This window comes from Lissotriton helveticus, chromosome 1_1 (genome assembly GCF_964261635.1).
Source record: "Lissotriton helveticus chromosome 1_1, aLisHel1.1, whole genome shotgun sequence".
NCBI classification, from domain to species: domain Eukaryota; kingdom Metazoa; phylum Chordata; class Amphibia; order Caudata; family Salamandridae; genus Lissotriton; species Lissotriton helveticus.
In genome coordinates this window covers 98,906,656-98,933,413 of record NC_136057.1, presented here as the reverse complement: position 1 = coordinate 98,933,413, position 26,758 = coordinate 98,906,656, and the positions used below count along the sequence as shown (strand labels likewise).

Genomic DNA, 26,758 nt, shown 5'->3' with positions numbered 1-26,758 from the left:
CATTTGCTGACAGATTATTACTTGTTTATTAGAAATGCCTACAACTTGGACTCCGTTCCCAAGAGGGGTGGGTTGGGCGCTCTCGTCAGTCTGACTGTGGAACGGGTAGCACATTTATTGATTAAAAGTGATGCTGGATTCCCATTTACTTCTTCTACAAAAGAGCCACTCTGGGTGACCTCTAGGACTGCACCAAGCATGCAATCCTTCTCCAGTCTCAGGCACCGTCATTGTGTCTGATTCAGTCCAGTAGAAACTCCTAGTGTAGATGCAAGTTGTGGAAAATCATTATTAATCACTAAAGGATTTTGTTGAAATCCTGAATTTGTTGAGAATTTGGCTTTCTATTCTGCATTGGGCTGTGGGACTATCTGGACTGAAAGTATGTTCCAATATATCTGCCTTTGATTCTGCATGCTCGGCACAGAGGCCAGTTGGGCTGGGACCATTGACTGAGACATCCCATTCGGTGCCATCTGATTCATGTTCCAGTTTCCCAGGTTCCTGCAAACATCGCAAGGAGCGTGTCTTAGTCTGCACATTATTAGTGTTTGAGGTATTTAAATTGCCACTGTTAGTAAAACCTATATCCTAAGCAGGGCTGCACTGGCCGTAACGGCTTACGGTGTTTCCCCGGGAGGCTGGAACAGTGGGGACCGATTGTTCAGTGCTGGGAAACATATTGGTCACTCGTGACTGGTTTTGCTGTGGTGCTGCTATATCACCCCCCAGCAACAAAAGAGGCAGGGAGCTAGTCCGTCAAAATTGTCAGGCCTGGTTTGGGTTCCCAGTCCTGACCCAGAGGAACAACATTTCCTCCTTGCACATACTGAACATCATTATTCTGCACACCAACGCCGTGCATATCCAAATTCACACCAGCAACAAACACAGAATTAAAATGAGAACACAATCCATGAGAACCACTTTCGTCACCCATTTGGATTTTTTTTGTCTGAGCCATCATTATATCATTATTTTTATTTTGATCTTCTTCTGCTTAGTAATACAATTGTCACTACAGTACTTTGGTTACAACAAAGGCCTCACCTCCTCTACACCCCTGGACAGGACTCATCTCCTCTGACCCCTGGACAGGCCTCACCTCCTCTGCACCCCTGGACAGGCCTCTCCTCCTCTGCACCGCTAGACAGGCCCCACCTCCTCTGCACCCCTGGACATGCCTCACCTCCTCTGCCCACCTGGACAGGCCTCACCTCCTCTGCACCCATGGACAGGCCTCACCTCCTCTGCTCTCCTGGACAGGCCTCACCTCATCTGCACCCCTGGACAGGCCTCTCCCCTCTGCACCCCTGGACACAGGCCTCACCTCCTGTGCACCCCTGGACAGGCCTCACCTCCTCTGACCCCTGGACAGACCTCACCTCCTCTGCACCCCTGAACGGGCCTCACCTCCTCTGCACCCTTTGACAGGCCTCACCTCCTCTGCACCCCAGGCCTCACCTCCTCTGCTCCCCTGGACAGGCTACTCCGCCTCTGCGCCCCTGGACAGGCCTCTCCTCCTCTGCACCGCTAGAAAGGCCTCACCTCCTCTGCACCCCTGGACCGGCCTCTCCTCCTCTGCACCCCTGGACAGGCCTCTCCTCCTCTGCCCCCCTGACATGCCTCACCTCCTCTGCACCCCTGGAAAGGCCTCTCCTCCTCTGCACCCCTGGACGGCCCTCACCTCCTATGCATCCTGGACAGGCCTCCTCCTCTGCACTCCTGGACAGGCCTCACCTCCTCTGCGCCCCTGGACAGGCCTCTCCTCCTATGCACCCCTAGACAGGCCGCACCTCCTCTGCACCCCTGGACAGGCCTCACCTCCTCTCTACCTCTGGACAGGCCTCACCTCTTCTGCATCTCTGGACAGGCCTCACCTCTTCTGCACCCCTGAACAGGCCTCACCTCCTTGCACCCCTGGACAGGCCTCACCTCCTCTGGGAAGGCCTCTCCTCCTCTTCACCTCCTCTGGGAAGGCCTCTCCTCCTCTGCACCCCTGGACAGGCCTCACCTCCTCTGCACCCCTGGACAGGCCTCTCCTCCTCTGCACCCCTGGACAGGCCTCACCCCCTCTGCACCCCTGGACAGGCCTCACCTCCTCTGCACCCCTGGACAGGCCTCTCCTCCTCTGCACCCCTGGACAGGCCTCACCTCCTCTGCACCCCCTGGACAGGCCTCACCTCCTCTGCACCCCTGGACAGGCCTCACCTCCTCTGCACCCCTGGACAGGCCTCACCTCCTCTGCACCCCTGGACAGGCCTCACCTCCTCTGCACCCCTGGACAGACCTCACCTCCTCTGCACCCCCTGGACAGGCCTCACCTCTTCTGCACCCTTAGACAGGTCTCACCTCCTCTGCACCCCTGGACAGGCCTCACCTCCTCTCCACCTCTGGACAGGCCTCGCCTCTTCTGCACCTCTGGACAGGCCTCCCCTCCTCTGCACCCCCTGGACAGGCCTCACCTCCTCTGCATGCCTAGACAGACCTCACCTCCTCTGCATCCTCTGGACAGGCCTCGCCTCCTCTGTACCCCTGGACAGGTCTCACCTCCTCTGCACACCTGGACAGGCCTCACCTCCTCTGCACCCCTGGACAGGCCTCACCTCCTCTGCACCCCTGGACAGGCCTCTCCTCCTCTGCATCCCTGGACAGGCCTCACCTTCTCCGCATCCCTGGACAGGCCTCTCCTCCTTTGCACCCCTGGACAGGCCTCTCCTCCTCTGCTCCCCTGGACAGGCCTCACCTCCTCTGCACCCCTTGACAGGCCTCACCTTCTCTGCCCCTGGACAGGCCTCTCCTCCTCTGCACCCCTGGACAGGCCTCTCCTCCTCTGCTCCCCTCGACAGGCCTCTCCTCCTCTGCACCCCTGGACAGGCCTCACCTCCTCTGCACCACTGGACAGGCCTCTCCTCCTCTGCACCTCCTGGACAGGCCTCTCCTCCTCTGCACCTCCTGGACAGGCCTCTCCTCCTCTGCACCTCCTGGACAGGCCCTCACCTCCTCTGCACCCCTGGACAGGCCTCTCCTCCTCTGCACCCCTGGACAGGCCTCTCCTCCTCTGCTCCCCTGGACAGGCCTCACCTCCTCTGCACCCCTTGACAGGCCTCACCTTCTCTGCCCCTGGACAGGCCTCTCCTCCTCTGCACCCCTCGACAGGCCTCTCCTCCTCTGCTCCCCTCGACAGGCCTCTCCTCCTCTGCACCCCTGGACAGGCCTCACCTCCTCTGCACCACTGGACAGGCCTCTCCTCCTCTGCACCTCCTGGACAGGCCTCTCCTCCTCTGCACCTCCTGGACAGGCTCTCACCTCCTCTGACATCACCATGAATTCCAGGATTAATAAATTGCAGCGGAGTGAGTTAGCAGCTCTCCTACCTGATCAGAAACCTGTCCTGGTTCTCTCCTCCTCCTGGGGCTGGGTGGGGGGGGCCCGGAGCAGATCTGTGGTCTGGGGGCGGGCAGATCTGGGGTCTGAAGATGGAGGTAACTGCAAACAAAACACAGACAGACAGGGCTCCTTCCTCCTCTGCAATAGGCTGGACACAGAGCACAGGGAGGAAGTGATGTCAGCACTTGCTGTTGAAGCTGTCTCTGCGACCGCTAACCCGGAAGAGGAAACCCTTCTCACTTTCATCCAATGTACAGCTCAGGGGCTTTCATCAGCAGGCGAGGAGCGCCCACTGGTGGGCACTGACGGAACCGCCGCCTCCAGGCTCCAGGAGTGAATACATTTCACATAAACAAGCATTGGTGCCTGTAAAGACCTGGGATTTCAGATGTCACAGACGGGAATGTTTTTAAGGGTCAGACAGTTCAAGTACAGGGCCTCACACTTTGCTGCTGTAAAAAAGTATTTATAGCTTCTCTTCAGATTGCATCTTCCAAACACTGATGTAAAGGACGTGAGAGTATTTACAGAAAGGTGACAACTGGAAGTGGCAGTCTGTATTTCAATGAATATATCTGTATTTCGAATATATCTGTATTTCGATTAATATATCTGTATTTTAATATATATATAGGTATATGGGTCAGTTTTACAACTAAGCTGGGCATCTTATTTATTCTTTTAAATAATTTATTTGCAGTTTTTCAAATCCACAACGTCCTAGATAGCAAAGTAAACAGAGGTAAATACCATGGAGTTTAAGACACCAGATCAGTGACAATGAGGCATAGGTCATGTGTCAAAGCAACAATTGAAGGAACAGTTTATTTCTAATTTTCCTGTGCCTGTGGCTTATTCCTTATATATACGGTTTTATATCCTCGAACAAGACTGAATTGTAGGTTCTAATTAGGTTTTGAGTTTCTGGTTTAAGAGCACAACGGTCTCCTAAAATATTAAGATAGCGGCCTCTTCCAGGCTTTGTTGTTTTGTATCCAGTAACCACCATCCTCTCTCAACAAAGATTCACAGACAAAAATAAAGCAATATATCTTTGAAACAATGAATTCCTAAGATAGGGCAACAAAGTATGAACCAGAAATTTCTCGCACAGTTTGCATTGTATCATAAAAATGAGTGGGTGTTACTGGTCTGAGGAACAGGGGAGGGGCATTTCACTACTCTAAAATATTGTACTCCTCCACATAGGCCCCTATATCACAGTACACTCGTCATCAATACACCGCTGATTAGTGAGTGCATCAACTCTTTGTAGCATTGTCATGCAAGCAACCTTGAGTGCCTCGACAGCAACATTAATTTGGACATGCATATATCAGAGCCTTAAAGCGTCACTCATCACGAGTGACACTAACACATTTGGAGGTCGTGCTGAGGTCTCACACAAACCTGGCCCATTCTTCAAAACTATGGGGATTAACTAGAACTTCACATGTGACTATTCGGCACAGAGCAGACCCTCTGTCCCACATTTTGGTGCAAAACTTTTCTCATATTTCACCATGAGTACTGCACATAGTTCAGTAGAATGTTAAATTGAATGTCTATTTTAGTGAGACTTGGTTGTTAATATTATCACTTTACATGTGTGCTGATCTTGTCTATAAATTCAGTAATGTCTCTTCCTTTGGAATTGTCAAAGTCAAATGTTAATTGACACCACTCGCTGTGTCTTTTTTAAATACCTCAATTCTCTATTGATTTTTCATATACAATGAGCATATTACAGGGATGGAAGTTTATCGATTCAGCAGAGTCCAAGATACTGTGTAAACTAGAACTTGTGAGAAGACATTGAAAACAGGAAAAACAATAAATGAAATAACCCCTCTAGATAGAGGTGATGTGGCCCAGAAAATCCCGCAGATGATCAGGGAAGGAGGATGAGGGAAAACACGAGGGGAAGGGACATGGGAACAGGAAAAAACAAATGTCAGGGTGCCAAGCCCCATGGTCACCCCCAAAAAGCCAACTCCCACTATGAAGGCCATAGCCAGCTAACTCTTACAGTGGTGGGTTAAATCCTGGAATACTGACATTTTGTGAAGCAAGGTCAGACGCGCCATGAATTGCGGTGCCACCCCTAGGTTGGTCATCAAGGTATCCCAAACGGAGCCCCAGTAGCACAAAGTACTGTACAGTCCGCAGGAAATGCAAAATGTCACAGGCGAGTGCCCCACACCGTCAACACCTCCAGCACTCGGAATCGTCTGCCGTATGTGCTTTATAGATCCACTCCGGCGTCCAGTGCCAGTGGTGTAGGAACTTGAAATAACTGAATTTCAACCTGACCTCCTGGAGGAAACTGCCATGGTCTTTCCAAAGGTCGTGCCCATCCTGCTCAGACAGTGAGAGGCCCAGCCTCTGCGCCCACAAACAGCATAAAGTGTGGGCAGTGGTGTTAAAAAAAAGGCTGTCCACAGCTGTAACATACAATCCCACCAGTGTCCTTGTATCCTTTCCACATCAGGATATAATGCAACATTGGGGCAGTCTCAAGATCATAAGGGGGAGCACCCAGCATCTGTCGCAGACTATGCAGGAGCTGTTGGTACTGTCAGTGATGCGATTGTGGCAGCCCATAGTCACGCATGAGAGTAGCAAAGGGTCCCAACTCACCGTTCCCTACTATATCATCAACAGAGCGTATCCCTCTGGTCCTCCACTGTGTAATCGGAGTTCAGATCATACTTGGCCCCAAGCAGGTCCTTGAGAAGAGCGGGTGTCAGCAATGCGTTATACGCTTGAGCCAGATGAAACGTGAGGTCAGTCAACCAACGCTGTTATGCCTCACAGTGGCACTTATAGGCAGCCAAATCGTTCATCGGCCTTCCTACTCTCTCACAGCACCTGTGTAGAGTAGATGGACCCAGCGTTCTCCTCCAAGTACTGGCTCAGATATTGGCACCACCTGTGCTTGTATTCAAGGGCTTTATACAGTGCTGTATAGACACGCCAATGGACTTGAGGGGTTTGCAACAGTCGAAGATTATGGTCGAGTAGCACAAGATCATGATCAGAGTTACTGTTTGGTAGGATCAAGGCATAAACGTTTGCAATGGGTGCAGGAGGGGAAAGTATAGTCCATGTCCCTCTGGTGCGTCAACCACAATGGATCCATCAAGGCATGATCATCAATAATGTCAGAGAAGATGAACCGGTCTCGGGGCAGCCTGGTCGTTTGGTTTCTGGACTTGTCAAGGTGCCATATTCCAGCGCCCCCCTCATGAATGCCCCGGCTGCCCCAAAGGAGAGCAGGAGTTTGGTCAGCCGCCGGGGCATAGATAGAGCCCACACACAAAGACTCATTGACTATCTGAACCTTGACAAAAATATATCTGTCCAGGGGGTCCAGCCATGTCTGCAGTGTGCAAACCCCCAGGGATTTGTGAAATAATATGTCAAAACCCGTTCTCCCCCTGTTCCAAAGGAGTGGGTGGGTGTGTAAGGGTAGTCTGGATCCTGCTGGCATGTAGTACTGTACTCATCCAATCCCTTCTGAGTTTATCATGTTCAATAGGTAACAGGTGTGTTTCCGGGAGCAATGCTACATCAAGGTGGTGCATAGGTCAGGCTGTTGTCATTAAGGGGCATATTTACAAGGAAGTGGTGGAGCACGGCGTTGGCCTCCTTGGCTTAACGCCACGCTCTCCACTTCTGAAATGCAGGACTACACCGTATTTACAAGAATACGGTGCAGCCGTGCATTTCACCCTGTGCTGGTGCTACATTTATCTGCGTAGCGTCAATGCAGGCAGCCTTGCACCATAGTGCAAGGGTGCCTGCGTTGAGGGGAACAGGCCAGACAAGTACCATGCATCAGGGGTTAGAGTAACACATTTCAATGTGGTGGTACGCATCACCGTACTGACATGCAAAGTCAAACATTTTTATGGCTTTCTGAGCTGTCAAGTGCTGGAGCGCTGCTATAATAATTAGAAGCAAAGCTGGCAGCGCACATTTAGGGGTTCTGGTTTAACTACATTCAGGCAGGGCACTCTGATCTGTCACGTGAGACATCCTGTGATTCTGGACAAATCATTCAATATCTCCGTGCCTAACAAAAATGAATGTGTCCATCTGTAACGCAACTGGGGCTCATATACAGCACTATGATCCCCAATACCTCTGGGTCGAGTGCAAGCTTAATAAAACTCAGAAAAAAATGCAGAGGACATTCTTATTCCAACTTTAATGCTAACCCTATGAAGCACCCAACAACTTTAGGGCTACTTACACAAAGACGGACTGTAATCCAAGTCACAGAGTTTCAAACCCACTACTTCCTGAAGTAAGCCTAAAGGAGGTTCTGGCGGTGCCCTACCAAAAGAACCAGTGGAGGCCAAGTTGCATGAAGTTTTGGTGGTTTCCTAGGGTCAGCTCAAACTGCAGCGGTTTAGGGAACGCGATTCTTCCCCGTTCAAGAGTTTGACATCAGCCGCTGTCCTAGTGGTTTATGTACTGTCTAATTATTTTAAGGGACTGAGCAAGCCATGGTCATAAGCAGTGAACGCCAATGCTCTTCCAGAACAAGGGATGTCTATCCCGTATCAACACTCAGTATTTCTGTAAGGAACCGGTTATGTTTCAGCCCCCACGCGGGACCAAACTAGTCCTTGTGGATCTCTAGGACCAAACACTCTGGTCCTGTGATCTTGGTTGATCAGCAGCCCTAGTTTTGTTGTTTTCGCCTGAAGTGTTCACCCCCATGTCTGCTAAAGGTGGGTTTATGAGAGAGAGTTTAGTGTTCGCTCACCAGCCGCCCACAGGTGATGCTGGAGAGGGTCTAGAATAGGGTGGGTTTGCAGGTATGATGAGATATGGCTGACCTTGGCCATGGAGCGGCGCTGTTAGCAGATAAATGTACACACTCTTGCTAGCAGTACTAATGATGCCACACAGGGCTTGGCATCACCATCACTAGGTTCCTTTGTAAAGCGTACATGTATCTATTACTTTCATGTTTTACATCTCAAACCTTGATTTCCAAACCTGTGCTGAATATACCCAGCCAGCAGCCCATCTGGACATGGGAGGAGGAGTCCTGATCCAGTCACTTGTTGCAATTGTGAGGATGATTAAGTGGCGATAAACAGGTTTGACATTGAAATCCATTGGCTTTAAGTCTCTGTGCACTTCCCTTTAAGATTTCACTAACCAACAGTGTTACATCAGGCCCCTCACACCTCTCCGATGAGGAACACCCTAGACCAGTGGTCTTATAACCTTTTAATGCCACGCCCCCAACCCCACAGCGATCGTCGGGCACCCTTCAGAATTTTTCACAATCATTCTATTCAATTAACAATGTTTAAATATGTCTAGATTCATTTAAACATTGCAGTTAAGTACTGTTTTAAGAATGCAATCAAATACATGATTGGCAAACATACTATTCTGGTCAGGCAGGCTTTAACATAGTCTTATGGCCTGCTGACGAGGGCCTGCGTCTTGGGCCTGTAACGGGTTCAGGGCCTTTAACGACCGGTATATCCAGAGGCAGAAGGGCTATAAGGAAATTAGAAGATTCCACCCACTAAGTGTAGAATATTCTAAATTAAATAGAGAAAAAACATGAAGACAAACATTAGAATGTTGGAGCTCCGGACTTATAACAGCAATTACAAGCCATTTAAGGGCTTTAATACAGTGAACATGTATCTCAATACATAACTGTTGGCAAATTGACGCTTTGTTATCATTTTATCCTCCCCTCTGGAGGCAGCAACTAGGTGTTTCAGAAATGTATGACCTTTTTATTCTGTACACTGCAGTAAAAGCTAGGGACAGTTGTCGTGTTCATCAACCAAACTACCTTTTAAATTAGTTTGAGCATCCCGAGTGCCCTCCACCTAGCTTGAAAAACCAGTTCTCTGTGAACACCCACCATGTCATACAGGACAGGTAGCCAAGTCGATAGGGAGTCATCTTTCTTTACTTGAATATCATTGGTTCACAAATCCTTCCATACCAAAAGTGCCATGGTGGACGGAAGTCTGGCTCTGTGGATGTGCTATTCTCTTTCTGGCATTTTACGGTAACTAAAGGTTTCATTTCCAAGTTCTGACAGTGACCTCGTCCTAGTCTACCGGACATAGAACTAGTATTCTAGCCTGTATCTCAAACCAGCTTTATAGGCTTATCAGCTAGAACCAGAGGCAGAAAAAGGTTTACACAATCAAAGGAACCAAATACAATCATTTTCATATCAATTAGATATGGTGTCCTGGCTTTAGAAGTACTGGTGTGAATATGTGCGCAAAATGAGGACATTTTAACACAATTCCATACACAGATTCGAGCCGAATAAACTGGGTGATGACAGCGATCCTTGTGCCAATCATCCACACTCGAGCTCATCAGGTAACAAAGACAATCATCAGTACAGACTACTTACTTATCCCTATCTTGGCTCGGTACAAGAGGGCTTTCAGTTCAATTATAGTCAATTATAAATTTAAAGTTAAGCTTTCATAGGACTATGGAATGATTATTCCCCGGAGGAACCCACAGTATTCTCTTTTACAAGTTACATACGACAACAGCTCTAGCAGGTGCTGCCCAGTAACACCAGCGGAGGGCTCCATAGATTGCCTTTGCTCGAATTTTAGCCCTGTATGTTCTTACAGGGGCTTTAAGGAACAGCCTTCCTTCCATACTAAGAAACAGCTTAAAACACTCGGTTAGTCCTGGACATAGGAAGACCGACATTCTGGATATGATTGTGGCATAAAGATTTCGACAGAAAGCCAACACTTAAATAAGCTTAGCTTTATAACTGTTCACCCTTCGAAGGTGCTCACAGCTTTCTGAGAAACTCTTTGTACTCGACTCCTTTATTCCACGTCCATCACAGATACGGTAGTCTAGATATAACACAATCTAACACCCAGTATATAAAGTTGCACTAAATAAGAACCTTAAAAAAGGTCTCTTCGGAATATGACAAATCTATGTCTACATCCCTCTTGTAGCAGAATACGTACAAGTACTGAACATTTTATGGAATTTTTATGAATTATTAACAAGGGGAGTGCCAAGCCACAGACATATTTTTAACTTTCCTAAGAAATGATACATTAGTTGGACAAAAATCACTCAATTAAAAGAAGTGAAGCCCAGGTCTTTGTATCACAAGTAGCATTTCTCTCATCATCAACACAAGAGAGCTAGTCCCATCTCAAAGAAACATTGTCAGTCATGTGAACGCCGAAAGCAGAGCCATTCTGAGAGCAGTCACACAATTGAGACAGGACCCCCTTCTAATGGCACCTCGAACAGACTCCCTGCTGAGGGCAGTCACACTGTCGAGACAGGACCCCCTTCTAATGCCACCTCTGCAAGACCACCTGCTGACAGCAGTCACACTGTCGAGACAGGACTCCCTTCTAATGCCACCTCTGCAAGACCACCGGCTGACAGCAGTCACACTGTCGAGACAGGACCCCCTTCTAATGCCATCTGTGCCAGACACCTGCTGACAGCAGTCACACTGTCGAGAAAGGACCCCCTTCTAATGCCACCTCTGCAAGACCACCGGCTGACAGCAGTCACACTGTCGAGACAGGACCCCCTTCTAATGCCACCTCTGCAAGACCACCGGCTGACAGCAGTCACACTGTCGAGACAGGACCCCCTTCTAATGCCACCTCTGCCATACTCCCTGCTGACAGCAGTCACACTGTCGAGAAAGGATCCCCTTCTAATGCCACCTCTGCCAGACCACCTGCTGACAGCAGTCACACTGTTGAGACAGGACCCCCTTCTAATGCCACCTGTGCCACACTCCCTGCTGACAGTAGTCACACTGTCGAGACAGGACCCCCTTCTAATGCCACCTCTGCCAGACTCCCTGCTGACAGCAGTCACACTGTCGAGACAGGACCCCCTTCTATTGCCACCTCTGCTAGACTACCTGCTGGCAGCACAAATTATCTTGAGTTTAGGGGCGCAATATAATTTCTTTACAATCAACAGTAAAATGCCAAACTCCAAATCATTTCTTTATTCTATTACATATCTAAAAACATGCCTTTCATTTTAATATGTAAAACTTAGTCATTGTTGTATACATTTTATTGCATCATGATTGGTTCTACCTTTATAATATTTTTGTGCAATCGATCTTTTTTTTAATTTCTTTTGTGGAACAATCATGTCAAAATTCGGCTCCATTAGCCATCAAAAAATCGTCGTCCAAGAATGTAAAATGGTGATTTCGCCTAACTATCGCACAACATGTGGCTCAGTGACTTTTATAAATGATTCCTCACTCTCCTTAAGAGTGCTCACCCTGTCTATCACACAGCATGCAGGTTGGAGACTTTCATTAATAATCTGTATCTGGTGAACAGACACTGGGTGCTCGGCCTGGCTATCACACAGCTGCAGCTCTGTGACCTCCATTATTGATCCTGCACTCTTCTAAAGTGAAGTACTCGGCATGTCTATCACACAGCTGCAGTTCTGTGGCCTTCATTATTTATCTGGCACTCGTCTGAAGATGCGTGCTGGTTATCACTCAGCTGCAGCTCTGTGACCTTCATTATTGATCCTGTACTCTTCTGAAGTGAAGTAATCGGCCTGGCTATCACACGGTTGCAGCTCTGTGACCTTCATTATTGATCCTGCACTCGTCTGAAGTGTACTCGGCCTGGCTATCACACAGCTGCAGCTCCGTGACCTTCATTATTGATCCTGCACTCTTCTTAAGTGTGCTCGGCCTGGCTGTCACACAGTTGTAGCTCTGCGACCATCATTATTGATCTTGCACTCTTCTGAAGAGAGGCTGACGTCTTTGTAGCTTTGAAAGTTGACAAAAGATCTTCACACATTTACTGCAATGACATGGCTTTTCCCGTGTGTGTTCGCTGATCAGTACTTAATACTGAATATTCATAAAACCTACTTCAACATTCACTGTACTTGAATGATTCCTGTGCGTGTTTTCTGATGCCGTTTTGGACCTGATATATATATATATATATATATATATATATATATATATATATATATATCCATTGTCACACTCCTTGCACTAGAATGGTTTTTACAGTGTGTATTCGCTGATATTTTCTTAATGTTGATGATTCACTAAAACTACTTCTAGATTCATGGCAATGATATGGTTTTTCCCTAGTGTGTGTTCTCTGTGCTGTTTCAGTTGTGATAATCGACTAAACCTCTTAAAACATTCTCTGCAATTATATGGTTTTTCTCCTGTGTATGTTCTTTGATGGTGCTTTAGGTCTGATAATCGACTAAAGCTCTTCAGACATTCACTGCACTTGAATGTTTTTTCCCGTGTGTGTTTGCTGATGAATCCTTAATGTTGAAGATTCACTAAAACTACTTTCACATTCACTGCACTTGATTGATTTTTCCCCTGTGTGAGTTCTCTGGTGCCGTTTTAGTCTTGATAAATATATAAAGCTCTTCCCACATCCATTGCACTTGAATGGGTTTTCCCCAGTGTGTGTTCTCTGATGCTGTTTTAGGTCTGACAATCGAATAAACCTCTTCTCACATTCACTGCACTGGTATTGATTTTCCCCGGTGTGTGTTTTCTGATGCTGTTTTAGGTGTGATGATTGACAAAAGCTCTTCACACATTCACTGCACTTAAATGGTTTTTCCCCTGTGTGTGTTCGCTGATGAATCCTTAATGTTGAAGATCGACTAAAACTACTTTCACATTCACTGCACTTGAATGATTTTTCCCCTGTGTGTATTCGCTGATGAATCCTTAATGTTGCTGAATTACTAAAACGTCTTCCACATTCACTGCACTTAAATGGTTTTTCCCCTGTGTGTGTTCTCTGATGAATCCTTAATGTTGCTGAATTACTAAAACTTCTTCCACATTCACTGCACTTAAATGGTTTTTCCCCTGTGTGTGTTCGCAGATGTTTTGTTAATGTTGATGAATCACTAAAACTTCTTCCACATTCACTGCACTGGAATGGTTTTTCCCCAGTGTGTGTTCGCTGATGCTGTTTTAGGTGTGATATTTGATTAAATCTCTTCACACATTCAGTGCAATTATATGGTTTTTCTCCTGTGTGTGTTCGCAGATGGTATTTTAGGTCTGATAATCGACTAAAGCTCTTCAAACATTCACTGCACTTGAATGGTGTTTCCCCTGTGTGTGTTCGCTGATGAATCCTTAATGTTGAAGATCGACTAAAACTACTTTCACATTCACTGCACTTGAATGATTTTTCCCCTGTGTGTATTCGCTGATGAATCCTTAATGTTGCTGAATTACTAAAACGTCTTCCACATTCACTGCACTTAAATGGTTTTTCCCCTGTGTGTGTTCTCTGATGAATCCTTAATGTTGCTGAATTACTAAAACTTCTTCCACATTCACTGCACTTAAATGGTTTTTCCCCTGTGTGTGTTCGCAGATGTTTTGTTAATGTTGATGAATCACTAAAACTTCTTCCACATTCACTGCACTGGAATGGTTTTTCCCCAGTGTGTGTTCGCTGATGCTGTTTTAGGTGTGATATTTGATTAAATCTCTTCACACATTCAGTGCAATTATATGGTTTTTCTCCTGTGTGTGTTCTCAGATGGTATTTTAGGTCTGATAATCGACTAAAGCTCTTCAAACATTCACTGCACTTGAATGGTGTTTCCCCTGTGTGTATTCGCTGATGAATCCTTAATGTTGAAGATTCACTAAAACTACTTTCACATTCACTGCACTGGAATCGTTTTCCCCCTGTGTGTGTTCTCTGATGCCGTTTTAGTCCTAATAAATATATAAAGCTCTTCCCACATTCATTGCAATTATATGTTTTTTCCCCTGCGTGTGTTTGCTGATGTGTCTGGAGTCCTGATACCTGGCTAAAGCTCTTCATACATTCAGTGCAATTATATGGTTTTTCCCCTGTGTGTGTTCGTTGATGTCTTTTTAGGCCTGATAACTGAATAAAGCTCTTTACACATTCAGTGCATTTGAATTGTGTTTTCCCTGTGTGTGTTTGCTGATGGGGTTTCAATATTGATGACAAACTAAAGCTCTCACTGCATGTGTCTGAGACTTCTCTCTTGGTTAGTGTCTCTGGGTCTGGTATATACTTGTTTACATCCATTGACTGTACTTCCTGAAGGGCCAACATGACTGATAAAGCACTTGTGTTATTCTTGCATTCCCTGTATGAGTCGTATTTTGCACGTTTGTTTTCTGATTAAAGAATAAAGTGCAATGGTCACCAACTACTTTCCAATCTCATAACGTGTGTAAGGCTTCTTCGTGGGAGATTTGGTCTTTAGACTGGATAATGGTTCTGCATACTTGCGGGTAAAGATTCCTTGTCCTTCTGGTCGGTGCACACTGGGACAGTGCTCTGTATTTTAGACAGCAGAACCCCTATTTCTTTTAACCTTCACTTGTCTGACTCCACTCCGTTGCCCTTTTCAATGGTTGCTGTGGATTGGTCTGAAACAGTTTGCAATACACCTCTAGCACAGAATGGTGGCCTGGTATTATTTTAGGAAGCAGAGCACTGCTGTAACCACCTCATACCGACCTCATGATCAAAGCTGTTATTGGACATGTTTACACAAGAGGAGGTTTATCAGTGTGGTCTTAATTTTCTAGAGGTTATTTCTTCATTTCGAGGCATGGAGGTGCACAGCTGAGACTCGTGGAATCACTGAATTTCTCGTGTCCCTTGTCCCTTCTTTCAGGATGTCTCAGTTTATGTCCGGGTTCAGCTGGTTCTGACGGCACTTATGTTTTCCTGAATACTGGAACTCAATATTTCAGACTTCGTCTTTGCAGATTAACAGTGTTATCTTCCTTATTTTGAAAAATTTTGGACAATCAAAGATTGTTTTCTGTCAGATGTAAAAAGATTTAAAATTACTTAAAGGGAAACATAACGGAATGTGCATACACAATTTTTAATTGATTGTATAAATATCTCTTGATTACCATTTTTGAAACTTATGAAGGCATATTTAACCATACACAGAAATTTACATAAAGTTGCTTTGAATATGTCAAATCTTAATTATTTCAGCAAAGGTTTTCATGAGTAAGTTAGTAAAAGAAAAGGGCGCTCGCATAGCACTCATACACTAGTTACAGCTTTAGGTAGATGCATATGGTCAAGCGTTTGTTAAAACAAGAACAGCTCTTTGAGTAAGAGATGGATCATGAAGACTCGAGACAGAAGGGTGGACATCAGGATGTTGCGCCATGAATCAAATATTGCTGCTCGCAGAGGTGCCTGGCTTCATCCACTGCACCCACAATATGCAGTAGAGCAGCAGTTTAATGACTGTATTTACTTTGTGGTTTTACTTCTCTCAAATATTTTTAAGTTTGTCAGTATTATCCACCGGGGTGGGAGTTACCCGAATGGACTAAGAGATTGAGCTTGGCTGCTCTGTTGTTTAGTTGACCCACCTCTAACTTTAGAGCTTGAGATAGCACACTAGTCTGGCGGCACACTAGTTGAGAGCTGTGGTGCATCAGCGTAGCAAGAGCACAGATGGTGCGCCAAAGCCAAGCCTGTTAGCACCCTTTCACCCCTGGATCTTGCTCAGCACCCGAAAAACAATTTAAAACATCTCTTAAGTCAAACTGCTCTGTCCATATCTCCTACATCTCTGCTGCCCTCCATACAAGGAAGGGCCTGTTCTTAAATGTATTCACCTGCACCTCACATGCATAGACCTGCTGACAGAGTTCCTTCACCGACGCCGCCAGCAGCGCCCCAGCCGCCGCTGGGCCGCCCGCTCTGCCGGTCCCGTTCCCGCGCCTCCTGCCTGCGGCCCCGCCACACGATTGGTTAACCCCTTCCCGCCTCCCAGCAGACCCGCCCTCCCTGCTCCCCTCTTAAGGGGACCTCGCCTGCTTCTAGGGAGCGACCACTGCGCCTCTGGCCTGGTCGCCCCCCTGCTCCTCTCCGCGCCTGCCACTGCAGCCCCTGCTTACCTGCTGACAGAGTTCCTTCGCCGACGCCGCCAGCAGCGCCCCAGCCGCCGCTGGGCCGCCCGCTCTGCCGGTCCCGTTCCCGCGCCTCCTGCCTGCGGCCCCGCCCCCCCGCCACACGATTGGTTAACCCCTTCCCGCCTCCCAGCGGACCCGCCCTCCCTGCTCCCCTCTTATGACGCCCCCTCAGCGACCGCGCAGCGGACGCGCGCAGCGGGAGCACCGATTGAGCGCCGAAGGTGCGCCAAAGGTAAGCCCGTCTGCGCCCGTCCGCGCCTGGACCGCGCCCAGCGCCAGGACCCCTGGCCCCCGCAGACCCCAGCCCACCCGCCGGACGTACGACGCCGCCACCCTCAATGCACTCAACGCCGGCCGAACCCCTGGATGCTACCGAGCCACCCCGAGACGCACCCACGGACCCTTCATCTGCCAGGCCTGCAAGTTCTCCTGCACCCGGACCTGCACTGCACCAGCACCCACCAAGCCGAACTCCAGCAGCAGCCACCTGAAGTGCATCCTGCTCAACACCCGCTCCGTCCACAGACACGCCGTCGAGCTCTGGAACCTGCTCGACACCACAGCCCCAGACGTCGCCTTCCTCACGGAAACCTGGATGAACGCCTCCTCAGCACCCGACATCGCCATCGCCATCCCGGACGGCTACAAGATCATCCGGAGAGACCGCGTCAACCAGACGGGAGGAGGCATCGCCATCATTCACAGGAACACCATCCGCATCACGACCAACACCGACGACACCATCGCACCCGCCGAACACCTGCACTTCCAGATCCACGTCAACCCCAAGACCACCCTCAGAGGCACCCTCATCTACAGACCCCCGGGACCACGCACACAATTCAGCGAGGACATCGCCGACTTCATCAGCCCGCTCGCCCTCCCCTCAGCCGACTACATCCTCCTCGGGGACCTCAATTTCCACCTGGAGAACAACGACGACCGCAACACCACCACCGTGCTGGAAAACCTCGCAAACCTGGGACTCAAGCAACTGGTGACCACCCCCACCCACCTCGCCGGACACACACTCGACGCCGTCTTCTCATCCAGCAAAGACATCGCCTTCAGCCACGCCACAGGACTCCACTGGACGGACCACAGCTGCGTCCACTTCACCTTCAGAAGAACGACGACCCACCACCACCAGCAACAGGTTGCCCGAAGAAGCTGGAACAAGATCACAGCCGACCAGCTCGCTGCTTCCCTGAGTCAGCACCCTCCCGCCAGCTCAGCGAACCCCAGCCAGGCCGCCGATAACCTCACGAAGTGGATCAGCAACTGCGCGGACGAACTCGCCCCTCTGAGGACCCCGCCCAGCAGACCCGGCAGCAAGAAAGCCCCATGGTTCACCGACGAACTCAAGAGCTCCAAGAAGAACTGCCGAGCACTCGAGAAAGTCTGGAGAAGGGAACCAACACCGGACAACATGACCACCCTCAAGCTTGCCACCCGGAAGCACCACCAACTGATCCGCGCCACCAAGAAAACTGCATTCAAGGACCGACTGGACAACAACGCACAAAACTGTAAGGAACTCTTCAACATCGTGAAAGAGCTCTCCAACCCCAACGCCGGAAACAACGACATCACCCCATCGCAAGACCTCTGCAACTCCCTCGCCTCCTACTTCCACAACAAGATCGCGGACATACACAACAGCTTCAGCAGTCAACCATCGCACACAACGACTGCAGCAACGCCGCCCACCACCACCCTCCGCGCCTGGACTCCGATCAGCACCGATGACACCGCCCGCATGATGAACTCCATCCACTCCGGATCTCCGACCGACCCCTGCCCTTACCACGTCTTCAACAAGGCCGACGCTGTCATCGCACCCCACCTGCGGGACATCATCAACACCTCCTTCGACACCACCACCTTCCCGGAGAGCTGGAAGCACGCCGAACTCAGCGCTCTACTAAAGAAACCAACAGCGGACCCCACCGAACTCAAGAACTACCGCCCCATCTCGCTCCTCCCGTTTCCAGCCAAAGTCATCGAGAAGACCGTCAACAAACAGCTGTCCGCCTTCCTCGAGACGAATGGATCCCTCGACCCCTCACAGTCTGGCTTCCGAGCCAACCACAGCACCGAGACCGCCCTCATCGCTGCCACCGATGACATCCGAGCCCTGATGGACAACGGAGAAACAGCGGCCCTCATCCTCCTAGACCTCTCCGCGGCATTCGACACTGTCTGCCACCGCACCCTAGTGCAGCGCCTCAGCAACGTCGGAATTCAGGAGAAGGCACTGGAATGGATCGTCTCCTTCCTCGACGGAAGAACACAGAGAGTCCGTCTACCACCGTACAAGTCAGAGGCCACCGAAGTCATCTGCGGCGTCCCTCAAGGATCCTCGCTGAGCCCCACCCTCTTCAACGTCTACATGAGCCCCCTCGCGCCCATCGCACGCCAACACAACCTGAACATCATCTCTTACGCCGATGACACCCAGCTGATCCTCTCACTGACCAACGACCCCGCCGCTTCCAGAGCCAACCTTCACGAAGGGATGAAAGATGTAGCCGAGTGGATGACGACCAGCCGCCTGAAACTGAACTCAGACAAGACGGAAGTCCTCATCCTGGGCTCCTCGCCCTCCGCCTGGGACGACTCCTGGTGGCCCCCCGCCCTGGGCACCGCACCCACACCGACAGACCACGCACGCAACCTGGGCTTCATCCTGGACTCCTCCCTCTCCATGACCAGACAAGTCAACGCCGTCTCCTCGTCATGCTTCAACATCCTGCGCAGGCTACGAAAGATCTTCCGGTGGATCCCCACCGAGACCAGGAAGACGGTCACCCAGGCCCTCGTCACCAGCCGACTGGACTACGGCAACGCCCTCTACGCCGGAACCACCGCCAAGCTCCAGAAGAGACTCCAGCGGATACAGAACGCCTCAGCCAGACTCATCCTCGACATCCCCCGACGCAGCCACATCTCCGGACATCTGAGAGACCTGCACTGGCTCCCCGTCAACAAGAGAATCACCTTCCGTCTCCTCACCCACGCACACAAAGCCCTACACGACCAAGGCCCGAGCTACCTCAACAACCGCATCAACTTCTACGCTCCCAAACACCACCTCCGATCAGCCAGTCACGCCCTCGCCGCCGTCCCCCGCATCCGAAGAACGACAACAGGAGGAAGGTCCTTCTCCCACCTGGCCGCCAAGACCTGGAACTCCCTCCCGACCGACCTGCGCCTGACCCAAGACCACCTTTCCTTCAGGAAGAAGCTCAAGACCTGGCTGTTCAAGCAGTAGCAGCACCCCCCCCCCCCCCCCCCCAAGCGCCTTGAGACCCTCCGGGTAAGTAGTGCGCTCTATAAATGGCCATGATTGATTGATTGATTGACCTTCTTTCAACATTCCTTTTCCAGCACAAACCCTGCGAACAACATTTTCTAACCATGTAATTCCCATGACTTTTCATGGGTCTCTCCTCCTACTCACGCAATTGAACATCACCTGTACAAACCACCGTGGCCACATTTAATGGAAAAATACTGAGGTGCGCTCATTCTTTCCACAAGATGGAGAATGCACGAGAATAGCACACACTGCACATAAGATAAAGATAAAGTGCCTTCTGCGACTCTCACACATGCCCGGCAATGACCCAGTCCCTACACAGCTTTTGTGGTGAATTGTTCTAGGACCCTAGTATAATATTCCTGATTTATGCCCTTATAAGGTTATAACAAAGCATACCCTTATACAGGCATAACAAATCGACCCCTATTAGGCCCTAGCCATTGCAGTCCTAATACGGCCAGGCTACTTCCACAGACTCCTAGAAAGCACAACGTGTTCTTGAGAGAAACCAAGCCTTCAGCAGCCCGGGAAATTCCCCTGCTTTTGTTTTGATTTGTCCTAAGAACCTGGAGTACTGAAAGAACTGCGAGTTCTTACTGACATCTTATGTCCACCCTTACGTCAAACTCGGCACTTACCAGGTATAAATATACCAGCATCTGCCCTTACAAACACACGGTGGTTGAGGAGCAGATCGACTGACTACTTACCCGAAGCCCTGCTGTAGCAAGTGCCGAGGAAGCCGACCATCCCTGCTGACGCACTGAGAGACGCTGTCTTTTCTCCAGCCGAGAAATCCAGCTCCAGTGTTTCCAGGCTACCCTTGAGGGTTCCTGGGAGATCGAGTCCTGAGAGTGAGTTACAAGACCTCCCGCACTCTAAACAAGGTACGGAGCTGATTAGACCCTTGGAGAACTCTTGGTTTAGATTCTCGGCAGAAACTATTTTAACTTTAACTGCTCCTCCCATACTTCTTCCCACGTACTAGGCTTAGGTTAGGTACATTGGGGTAGGCGTATCTTAGAGGCACCAGTTGAGTACTTTTAGTCATTATTTATCATTGTATGTATTTTATCCGTTTTAAGTAACGTGTGGCTTAGAAACCATACTATGCTTTTACAGTATTATTTTATAATTCTCTTTTTACTGTACGCACTCTGTTTTATGACATGTCTTGCAACCGTAGCAATTCATTTCTCTTGCATGAGAAAGAAGACTGTTCAATAAATAACATATTTTATTGAAAACGCCTGTCTCTCTCTGTTTCTCTGCACTTCTGGTGAAACTAAGCATGTACAAGTGACTAAGTAAAATAACTATCTACTGTTTCTGCGACTCTGGAGAGTCCCTCCTTATTCTTGGAGAAGCAAAGTTGTCATGTTAATGCGGTTGTCAGAAACTAATCCCTCCTTGTCTATTCAGGAAGATTAAACCCTTCTTGTACATTCGAGGAAGTTTCTAGTGGCCTCTGAGCTAGCTGGCATTCATAATTAAGTCTAACATATTCAGTAGAGACCTAGATAACCTCAGTCCTACGTCTATACTATTGTTTATGTTATTCCAATGCGCAGAGCCTATTGGGAATATAGGAACTACACTACATGGCGTCCAACGTTTGGTAAGGCGATACATTTAACGTTAGATACGTTAGAGTAACTCAGTCGTGCTTTTCACACAGACCCCTTTCCTCGTAAAAACTCCAAAAGACGTCTGGAGTGGGTGAAAGGTTAACCCCTTCGATGCTCATGACGAACTGAGCTTGTCATGAGTTGCGCCGCTCGCATGCTCATGACGAGCTCAGCTCGTCATGTAACGCGGTAAATCGAAAAAAGCCACACAGCGCAAAAATTACCGCAGCACGCATGCGGTTAATATCCGCCAGAACTGAGTAGGATTAGATTCCTATGTTGAAGTTTTTGGTTTGTTCAATGTTGAAGGATACAATGTTCCAAAAATATTGTGCACCTAATCTTTGTTTCCTTGGAAACTAGCTCTGCAAACTTTCATTAAACAATGTCAAATCACGGAGACGATGAAGCAGATGCTTTAGCAGTTCAGCTATTATTAGAAGCCACAAGTCTTCAGGAAGAATGCTATACTCATCCCGATAAATGTAAGAAAAAGTGTAACTATGAAACTCATAAATAGTGGCGTAACACCAAGAGGTGGTACGGTAATATTTGTGGAAGAGGCACATGAGTATTGGCAGACAGAGGTATTCTATTCATGGATAACTTTCCAGACAGCACATGCTGTAACACATGAGTTCCACTACTACAAAGTAGGGGAACACCCGACGGAATACGTTCCTTTTGAGGAAGTTGAAATTCCACTAACTTACCAAGAGCATCAGCTCTGGTTTAATGGCACCCTACAACATCAAAATCACATTACCAGGCTCGGTCCACTAGGTAGACCAGGAGCCACATGGCCGGTCTTAGCTGCATACACACCACATCCTGACATTGAGCGAATGTCAAACTGTGAACTGTTGATTCAGCTAAGACAAATAATTAAAATACATAGAAAATTAGTCCAGTATGTAATGCAGACTTTAACAGTCCAACCAGCAATAAGAATTCCACAGCACACCCCTCACCAGGGGAGCACAAATAAAAGAACACCACAGACTATGCAGTCAGTCATTGGCAAACAACACGCAAAACGGGAACACATTCCGTTTTGGTTGGCTCAAAAGATTACTCAAATAGAGGCAGTTTTCCCCGATAGTACACCTCATGAAAAACACAGAATTCTGACAATCTGTTTACCAATGGGGATCGCACAACATGTGGAGGACTGTGACACTTGGGGAACAGTCTTTGCTTCCATCTACACAAAAACACATGGTGTGCCGTCAATAGCGGTGATACCAGACGTTCTGAAACAGATTCAAAATGAATATGGTCCAGAACCTGCCTTAAACTTAGGTATGAAATTCCTAAAAAACTTTAAACATGTCTCGGCAATACTGTTAGCCAATGTCAGAGGAGAAGCAGCATCTGTGGCGATCTGCCAAAAATTAAAAGAGACAGAGGAAGCAGACCAGTCTTTTGAACTTGCCAGAATAATTGAAAAGTGCTATGAAGAACTAGGTATAGATAGTTTGGGTGGGAAACCACTACTACCTGAAAATCCTGAAAAATCTTTTATTAAAAATAATTTCACGACTCCAAAGAAGAGCTGGGAGGGTAATAAAATATCCACTCCCAAAGAAAAACAGATTCAGTCCAGAGGAAGGTCTTCCCGGAGGAGAGAAAGGTCTCCAGAAAGGGGAGGCACGTCTCCCCAGCGGGAGCCCTCTGAAAAAAGATACAACCTTAGAAATAGGGATAATTTAAGAAAACCTGACAGATATCAAGATACTGATACACGTTCCTCTCGATCTTTTCAGACTTCCGCACAGAAATCGGAAAGAAGAGGACGGTCAGAACATAAAGAAGAGCGCGTCAAGTCCAAAGACAAGGAACCTGCTCAAAAAGGTAAAAAATTACAATTTCCCAAAAAGAAGGTAGCAAGCATAAAAATAAAACATGCCGAAGATCCTGAGGACACAACTAAAGAACGGAGAATGGGCTCTAACAATGCTAGACAGTGCAGCAGAAGTGACCATAGCTCGCAAGATCCTGATGAATCTTCTGGAGACAGAGGACACGAATGAATACATTCAGGTGGAAACTGCAGACACCAGAGTCAGTGTACCCCATAAATTACATGAAGGCTAGGACATCCTTCTAGCTGAAAAAGACTGGCCACCAGAGTTTGTTAGGGAGTGCCCACACTGCGAAGAAATAATTAGGCCTGCCTTCTCAAAACATGTTCAAATTCATAAAATTCACACTTATGCACAAAAATGGGCTGTAGTACAGGCTCCAGCACTATATAAAAATCATGTAGGATGCGATGAGGACTCTCCTCACCATAAAATCCAGTTAAAAAATCAACTAACTGCCCAAAGGCAGTATCCTGTTAAGCAAGAAGCTAAAAAACAAGTCAGGGAGATCTTAGATCAACTTGAATACCAGGGGGTGATTGAAACATGCACCTCACAAATGAACAATCCTTTGTTTCCCGTGTCCAAGCCAGACAATACATATCGTCTAGTTTTGGACTACAGACACCTAAACACATGTTGCAAAACCTTTGCAGTACAAAATTCACACAGTGCAGCATTGATGAATAACATCGTGCACAAAAAATATAAAACAACATTAAAAATTTCGAATGGTTTCTTGTGTCAAAACATTGCACCAGAAAGCAGGTATATGACCGCTTTCTCAAGCATGGGGGTCCAAAAGCAATTCTGCCGTCTCCCCCATGGCTTCCAGAACAGCCAAGGATTATTTTCAGCAAGAGTAGGAGAACTACTACACATGTATGATGATGAGGCATTACTTTATGTCGATGACATCTATCTTACAGACAGTGATTTGGAGACACACTTGGAAAGAGTGAACACCATTATACTTGGGTTCGCACTTGAAGGGTACAAATTAGATTTTAAGAAATCACATATTGCCCACCTCGCCGTCCTATTTTTAGGATATGAGTTAGCAAGTGAAGGCGAAAACATAGCAGACAACTTCCTAGAGAAATGTGCTCTGCTCCGACCTCCAAACACCCTGAAAAGCTTACAAACGATTTTGGGTTTCCTGGATTTAGGAAAAACTTATGTTCCAAATTATGATAAAAAGGTTTCACACATTTACGATTTAGATCACCCTAATTTCAAACCAATTTATTGGACACAAATGCACACTGAAATTTTACATTCAATACAAACACACATGATAGATAAAACAAAATTACAGACAGGCGTAAACGTACGCTACTTTAGAATCCAAGTCATCCCAGGAAGAAGCGGATTCACATACCTGACCTCCAAAGATGGAGAAACGGTACCAATCGCTTACAAATCACATTTGTACACAGAGAGTGAAATGAAGCTCACTTCAAAAGAAAAGATTGTGACAGCTGTTCAAACTGCTATAGCAAGAGAGAGAGCCTTAGCCCAGGGGAAAAGAATAAAAGTATTTTCACCAGAACCTGCCTTAGAGGCAGTAACACAACCAAAAGCTGAAATTACAATGGCTTTGGATCCAGAATGGATAGAATGGGTTAACTATCTTGCTGCAACAGATGTGGACATTTTCTTTAATCCCAATCTGAAAAAACTAGAACATCTAGAATACGAACCAGAATGTCCTCTGCCAGCTGAAATTCTGCCTCTAGGACTATACAACTGTGTAATTTTCACTGACGCAACTGCACTACACTATGATGTGCATAAACAAGTCAGCAATGCGGCATGCGCAATTACAAAAGGTCGCTGGCACATAGGTAGATTTAAACCACTGGTCACTAAAAGTGAATCATTCAAAAACGGTACAGCTCAGCGAACTGAAATACGAGCTTTAAAGATGGCGCTAGAAAATGCAGATCACGAATTCCCCACACTAATAGTGTGCGATTCACATTTCTGCGTCCAGGCTTACAACAATTACATGCAGACCTGGATTATAAACGGTTACAAAGATGAAACGGGTGCCACAATTAAGCACAAAGGGTTTGGGAACAAATAGTTCTTTTACAGAAAGAACTACAAAAGACTCACGTGATATATACGCGGAGTCTTCTACGTGATGGCGTTCACGTTGCAGGGAATTCATTGGCTGGCAAAGCCAGAACGGCGGCTGTTCAATCAGCTGCTGTAGCTAGAAAAAAGCGTACGAAATCACAGATAGACAGAGAAATGATGCTTGCAGTAAAAGCCACATTAAAAGGTGAAAATGCAGCATTACCTCTAAATTATCCACTCGAGAATACATACATAATTGATGCAAACTCCATTCCTTTTGCTCGAATCCCTGGAGTGGGGGATAGAGTAATTCTAAACACAAACCGGAGGGCTTACTTGATTCAAGAAGCACACATGGGATTGGGTCTGAGGCACCAGGGGATTAGGAAATCTCTAATAGAATTGCAATCACAGTACTGGTGGCCGGGAATGAGCGTGCAAGTTTACAGCTTTGCATTAGATTGCCAGGACTGCAATAGAGATCGCAGTAATGAACCGGACCAGATACCTGACTGCAGCACAGTACAACAAGCCCAGAGACCACAGTTAGATAGCATTAGACTATCTACACGACAGCGTCCCCATGGACTAAAGCGATCCCACAAATATTAAGACAAGATTCACTTAGATATGACCCCAGCACTCGGCTGACGCAAGAACTGTTATCTACTGATCTGCGAGTCTATTATGGCATATACACAATTAGCTTGCTACGTTCTGTTCAGTAACCTGTGCAAGAGCTTGCAGAGAGGCCATGAAGAGTATGGACATTGCATTGCAGTACTCTAATCCACTTCCAACCTGAGGGTAGTACGGTAGTGAATAGAAAAAACCAAGACATAAAGCAATCTATAACAGCGAGGGTATTAGGTTCGGGTGATGGGTGGGTCAAATATCTAACAAGTGTCCAACATAGTCTTAATAATCTGCCAAGAAATTCCCCGGGTGGAATCACTCCGTATGAACTGCTGTTTGGCACTAGAATGCTGATCAGTGACCTCGATTGTCAAACTTCAGTGGTAGAACAAAAAACTTTTGATATCAAAGACCGTTTGGCTGTTTTACAGGACTTACATGAAACAAGAAGAAGTCTAAGTAACATAAAACAAAAGCCAACGACCACTGAAGAAAAACCACCTATCCCAGCAAGACCTGTCTGGATTCCAAAGATTGGGGATCTGGTCATAGAGAAGATCGCGGTGAAGAAGGAATTTGGGCCTTCTTACAGAAAAGCAGTACCTGACTTAGCACTAAAAGGAACAAGATCAGTTGTACTACCGCCCCTTGCTGGTAAAAAGGAGAACAGAGGCTCCTTGTGGCCCCCTGCCCTGGGCACCGCACCCAAGCCAATGGACCACGCACACAACCTGGGCTTCATCCTGGACTCCTCCCTCACGATGACCAAGCAAGTCAACGCCGTCTCGTCATCCTGCTTCAACACCCTGCGCATGCTCCGAAAGATCTACCGATGGGT

General features: G+C 47.7%; 1 protein-coding gene across 1 annotated transcript in view; it reads right to left on the bottom strand.

Moving 5' to 3' along the window:
* Window positions 1-11,396: 11,396 nt before the first annotated feature.
* LOC144757471 (uncharacterized) overlaps window positions 11,397-26,758 on the bottom strand; it is a 72,392-nt gene continuing 57,030 nt past the window's right edge. The window contains 2 exon segments of the mRNA XM_078646384.1: window positions 11,397-12,710; window positions 12,712-15,261. Of these exon segments, the coding sequence (XP_078502510.1) occupies window positions 12,488-12,710; window positions 12,712-14,540 (2,052 nt within the window). The 5' untranslated portion in view covers window positions 14,541-15,261 and the 3' untranslated portion in view covers window positions 11,397-12,487.